At 39.6% G+C, this 6,000-nt stretch overlaps 1 protein-coding gene across 2 annotated transcripts in view; it reads left to right on the top strand.

Moving 5' to 3' along the window:
- Positions 1 to 5,463, top strand: part of PRMT7 (protein arginine methyltransferase 7) — a 32,304-nt gene extending 26,841 nt beyond the window's left edge. For both annotated transcript variants that reach the window (XM_063438697.1, XM_063438698.1), the window contains 3 exons: positions 702 to 862; positions 3,955 to 4,051; positions 4,840 to 5,463. In XM_063438697.1, the coding sequence (XP_063294767.1) occupies positions 702 to 862; positions 3,955 to 4,051; positions 4,840 to 5,004 (423 nt within the window). In that variant the 3' untranslated portion in view covers positions 5,005 to 5,463. The remainder of the gene's footprint in view (positions 1 to 701; positions 863 to 3,954; positions 4,052 to 4,839) is intronic.
- The last annotated feature ends 537 nt before the right edge of the window (positions 5,464 to 6,000 follow it).

Consider the following 6,000-nt stretch of genomic DNA (forward strand, 5'->3'; position numbering starts at 1 on the left):
GAATTGTGCCACAAAAGGAACAGATTTCGCAGAGGTAAAATAATCTCTACTTGCATAACTGCCCCAATATATCCAAAGTACACTTTTAAAATATATACACATGCTTACATATCTTTATTTCCTGGTCCTCGTTTCACAAAGGAAATTCATATTAGACAGAACTCTGCAGTGGTTGATTGTACACAGCTGCAGGGAAGAGCAGAATTGTGTCCAGTCCCTTGGTGCATTCGATGACACGGACACACGTTTACTAATAGTTAAAATATGAATTGCTACTTATTAAGAAATGGCACTGGCTAAAATCTCTCTGCCATCTGGTCCCCAGGCGGCAGGCTTGTAGTGGTTGCGTATGTCAGAGAGATGACAATACAGCAGGGAGCATTTGAATTGGATTTTTCTGCATGATAGTGGCGCATGTTTAAGGGGATCTTGGCCTAAAGAAATGAGCTTATATGTTATATACTATTTGTTTTCCATCTAATTTATAACACCATAATAGGTAACATTGATACATTGTGCCACATGATTTGCGATCGCGCTAGGTTGCATTGTACACCATAAAGCAGAAAGTTGGTTAGCATAAAATTTAATGTATGCGTATAAAATAGTTTATTTTTAAATCTAGCACAAGCTTAAAAAATTCTTCTATTTTACTTTTTTTTTTTTTTTTTAAATATATTTAATTACCAACTTTGTTGCAGAATTCTCTAAACTTTCGGGAATCACAGGAGGCTGAGCCCCATCCACTTTGGGAGTATCCTTGCAGAGCCCTCTCCGAACCAACGAAACTTATGACCTTTGACTTCCGAGAACCTGTCCCTGCTGATGAAATGAGGTCTGAGGGTTCACTGAACCTGGTGAGGTTAGTGACATATGAAAATAATTTTGTAATGAACGTGCATACTCTCCTTTTTGTGATTGAATTGTCTTCTATTTAAAATTACGCTATAGTCACCAGAACAACAACAGCTTCATAGTAGTAGTAGTTGTTCTGGTTATAACTGCCTGTCCCTGCAGGCTTTTTGCTATAAACACTGATTTTTCAATTACCTTGCTGCCTAGGGACACCTCCACTGGCAGTCAATCAGACGGCCATTAGAGGTGCTTCCTGGGTCAGTGCTGCACAACGTGCTTCACTTCCCTAAACCTGCTAATGCTCCAGCAGTTGGGAGCTGTGATGTTATTGTCCGGTTTAAAAAAAGCTGTAACAAACAAGTATTCATAGCAGCCAATAAAGATATGCCACTTACCACTTTAAAATACCGAATCCTGACCTTTTATCCTGACCTCTCCTGTACTACGTTGGAAAACCGCAGGTCCAGTACTTCTTCTTTAGGTATTTTACCTTGCTGGACATAAGGCCAATGTCTTTGATATATTGCTATCTCGCTCTCATGCTGGATAGTATCATTACTGCTATTATCCTTAAGTAACATTCTCTTTCCACAGATGTCGCTTTACTGAAATGAGTCTCTCTGCTGTATTTTTACATTTCTTTACATTATGTTTGCACACTGGTCTTTATTTTGTAGGGAATGAGCAAAAATAAAGACTGTCGAATAAAAAAAATCCGATGATCTTTGCTCTTCGTATAATGTGACCCCTAGATAATAAGAAGCTGATACTCTGTATCATCTTAAGATAAATTATTATCCCTAACCATTATCATATCATTGCTTCCTGTAGCAATGCATGTGAAGGGTGATGCTTAGAATTCCCATTCTGTCCTCGGCGATCTACCTGGAGGCATCTCTGTTAGCTTTCCCTCTCTGTGGAGGCTCTGTGACTTGCAGGCTGAGATCTCCAGACAGGAGTAGGGCACAGCGTGCTGCGATGACGATGCTCTGCACATGCCTGGCACAGAGGGGATCTCTCAGCAGTGTCTCCTGGGCTTTTAGATTATTATAGAGATAACCTGGGTGTCCCAATACCTGCATTGACGGCACGGTTTTCTTACTAATCCAAATCTGACAGCAAAGAGAGCCTAGGGTACAGAGATTACACGTCTTCATAACATAATGTTCCCTGAAAGTTTCTCTATTTTTTACATTTATTTATAAACTCCATGAGTATTTGATAGTTTGGGCGGGATCCATTGCTTGGCAGTACTCGTATTTCTGGCAGTGAAAAGGTTAATGTTTTTTCCTTGAATAACCTAAAACTCTGTAAAATAAAATAGTTTTTTCAAAAAGGTGTGTGTGTGTGTGTGTGTATATATATTTTTTTTTTGTTTACCTGGAACTCTCCAGGTCTCCTTTAAGGATGGTCGTGGGAAGGGCTGCGTGTGAATTCCTTTGCAGTTGCATCCCAGGTGTTTTTTATAGCAACATACAAAGCATTATGGGAGTTGTAGTTTTACAACATCTGGGGATCTACCTGTCCTGCTCTAAGCCTTCAGATAGAGAGCTGTAACCTTTATAAAAAGATGGGATCCATTTGTAGTGAATAAAACGTGTATGGTGTAAGTAACCCCTTTTCACAACTCATTGATAAAGAACTTTTTTTTATTTCCCATCATGCAAACTGTGACATCGTTACTTCACTTTTAACGAACATTTTCATTTTACCTGGCACCACAAAGTAAAAGAAAGGGACGTGAATGGGGGCAGAGTGTGCAAAGCCAGTCAGTGTTAGGGCATAATCAGTCTTAGGCTAAATTAGCGGCTATGGATTGCTATTTTGCAGCAATTCAGTTTCAGTTAATTTTGATGTTTAGCAAATCTGCCTTTAATTTATCCAGCCATGTTTTTGGGCATTGGTGCTGTAATCACATATGCTTGTTGTATTTCTCGAGAATGAATGGCAAATTAAAATTCTTTGTACCGAATCGGGGTCTCCGCTCTGTCCATCTATAGGAGGGGTTCCCAACCCAGTCCTGAAGTACATTCTACCAGTCCAGGATTTAGGGATTACCCTGTTGTGTCAAAAGTGCTGGTTTTTGTTTTTTCATTTCTAAAAACACCTTAGAGACAACTGAGTAATCCCTAAATCCTGGACTGTTAGGGGGTACTTGAGGACTGGGTTGGGAACCACTGATCTTTAGCATAACAAGTGGAATATTGTTAAGTCTAGTTTAACAGCTAAAACAATGTGTGCACCTTTGATTACTCCATAATGGAGAGCTGGGTGAGGCAAAATGCAGCTCTTTGGTAGAGTACCATCATTCGATGTGTAGTGCCAGGGAGGTAAGCCTTCCAGCTCTCCAGGAAGTAGATAAATGGCTGCATGTCCGGATATGTAACTGCAAGGAGCAACTGAAAAAGTAAGTACACATAAAATAACTTAAAGGGACACTATAGTCACCAGAACAAATGCAGCTTAATGTAGTTGTTCTGTTGTGTTTAGTCTGTCCCTGCAGGCTCTTTAATGTAAACACTGCCTTTTCAAAGAAAAGCCAGCATGTTCATTGGTGCCTAGTAACACTAGTGGCAGTCACTCAGAGGCCACTAGTGGGGCTTCCTAGTTCAGTGCTGAGTTCAGTGAGATTGGACCAGCCGCAGCGAGACGAGTGGGAGAAAAGGTGAGTTTAAAAACCTTTTTACTGCTCTGACAGGGGGGCGAAGGACCTAAATACAGGTTTGTGTTCCTGACACTAGAGTGTTCCTTTAACCATTTTAAAAAGAATACCCTTTATGCTTCCATTAGGGAATTCCAAGTATTATTATTATTATTCAGTTGTTATTATTATTTATATAGCGTCAACATATTTCGCAGCTCTTTATAGTTAAAGAAAGGGGATATTTGAAGCCCCTGGTTAAACAAGCTTACAATCTAATGATGATTTGAGGTAGGAAGACATTTGCCCTTTAACCAGCCAAAATTTAATGTTATTACACAATTTTACATTTTTATGGTTATTTTAACGAATATTATTGTTGAAATTGAGGGTTACAGTTCAGAGGACGCCATTATAAAGGTTTAATTTTTTTATTTTTTTTAAATGTCCCCCCTCAGATCTGGTGAGTCTCATGGAATGGTTCTTTGGATGGAATATCAGCTTACAGAAGATATCTCGGTCAGTACTGGACTGCTTCAGGTTTCGGAGGAGAGGGTAAGTGATACTCTGACCTGTTGCACCACCTGGGTCACGTAATCTCCATACACGTTAAAATGAACCACAATGCTATCAGAATTCACATTGTAATCACTTTAAGTAACACACCACCAGTATTAATGCCATAGTTAAACAATGAAACCACCAGAGTGGAACCCAAATAGGATAGTTTGTCCCTCCTCAAGGATAATGATCCACAACAAATAGAAAAGGTTAGCTTCCGTTCATAAAGATCATTGTGCGTGGAGTAATTACATGAAATCCATCATTTATTTACCCACGTATGGACCTTTTAAAAGTATCGTAATACGAATAAAAGGGGCAGTGGCAAAATTACGGTCATCGCTGTATGGGTTAAAACACTTCAAAATACCACGGGAAATGGGCAGATCGTATCTACAATGTTATACTTTGTGAAGATAGACCTACTTCCTTTACCCATCTCCAAACCAGTCCTCCTCTCTCTCTCTTTCTGCCATCCAATCCCTACACCCCATGTCTGAACCCATATGTCCACTCTCCTTAATGTTCTCTACACGTGCATTAACTTAACTGCTCCCCTGTACCCCAACACGTGTCCCTTGATCTTTCTATGTCTCATCCCCAGCCCCCCCTTTTCCATCATTACATCAAATCCGATATTTCTTCCTGTGCTCCCCCCCCCCCTTTTATTTTTTTATTCCAACCTTTGCCCTTCCATTACTTGGCTGTTATTTAATGACTTTCAGGCAAACCCCTTTCTCTGTTGTATATTTGTAATTTTTTCGTTGTGTCTCCTTTTCTAGGGTAATTGCCTCTGGTACCCGCACAGCAAACAAGGCGTTTATTTCTTCAGTTCCGTTCTGGACCCCACGTTGGCTTCTACGCAATCCTTCGCCTCCGTCACTTACTTACTGACTTTTAATCCCAAACTGGGGGAGATCCGCATGAACTTCACACCCATCTCTTAACAGTACAATACATTGGTTCGGATGCATTATATTGTACATTTATTTTGGTGTCGGCCTACAGCCTACCCTTCCTAAAGGCATCTGTCAAGTCTGATCAAAAAGTTGCATACACAGCACTGCGTCATATGAAATGTGAATAATATTTCTTTAAAACCCTGCTTTTATTCTTAAGACTTTTATCCTATTTTTTTTCCTTGACTTTATTTTGTATTACTTGTCCATATGCTTAGAACACAGCATGCATTTCACTTTCTTTTTCTGATTGGATACTTTTTTTGTATCCCTTTAAAAATCATAGTTTTATTGTTTTTAATTGCAAAAAATGTCCTTGAGTCTTGAAGGGTTGGTATAGAAGCATTGTACATTATATGGCATTTGCATGGATCATTCAGCAATGTAAAGCAACAGTTCCTCATTTTAACAGCCATCAATAAAAACCCACACATTTTCCAAACCTTTCCTCCTCTCCAAATTTGCTTTTGTGTGCTAAATAATAGTCTTTTTCACTTAACAGGTGGTCTGCCGTCTCGTACGTTGTGTAGATAACAAGTGATGTTTTAAATAGTCTTTTCAGTGTTTCCCTAGTGTTTAACTGCTGAGAGTTATGCCAGGTCTGGACAAACGCCTTTGACTTATTATCATCTTACGTGACTTGGGCTTAATTGTGAAATTCAATGTTTCCGAATTGGACCAGGGGTCCCCAAGTGATGCTAGATGACCGTTATTGGCCCAGAACTGCTACAGGCACCTTGACCTATGTTATTAAAATGGCTGGACTGTTTTGTAAAATATGAATTCATAGACTTTCATACTCTTTGCTGTTTTTTTTGTTTTTTCTTGTCCTTGTCACCATGTCCTCCTACGACGTTCTCTGTGTCTGCTTTCCGTCAGAATCACTCTCAAGTTTCCTCCGGGCAATCTCCAATTTGCTTTCATAGTCTGATTTAAAGGAGAACTCACCTTGTTACTAAACAGCTCTTGCCCTGTTCACTATCG

The sequence above is a fragment of the Pelobates fuscus genome, chromosome 12, assembly GCF_036172605.1.
Source record: "Pelobates fuscus isolate aPelFus1 chromosome 12, aPelFus1.pri, whole genome shotgun sequence".
In the NCBI taxonomy this organism is placed as follows: Eukaryota; Metazoa; Chordata; class Amphibia; order Anura; family Pelobatidae; genus Pelobates; species Pelobates fuscus.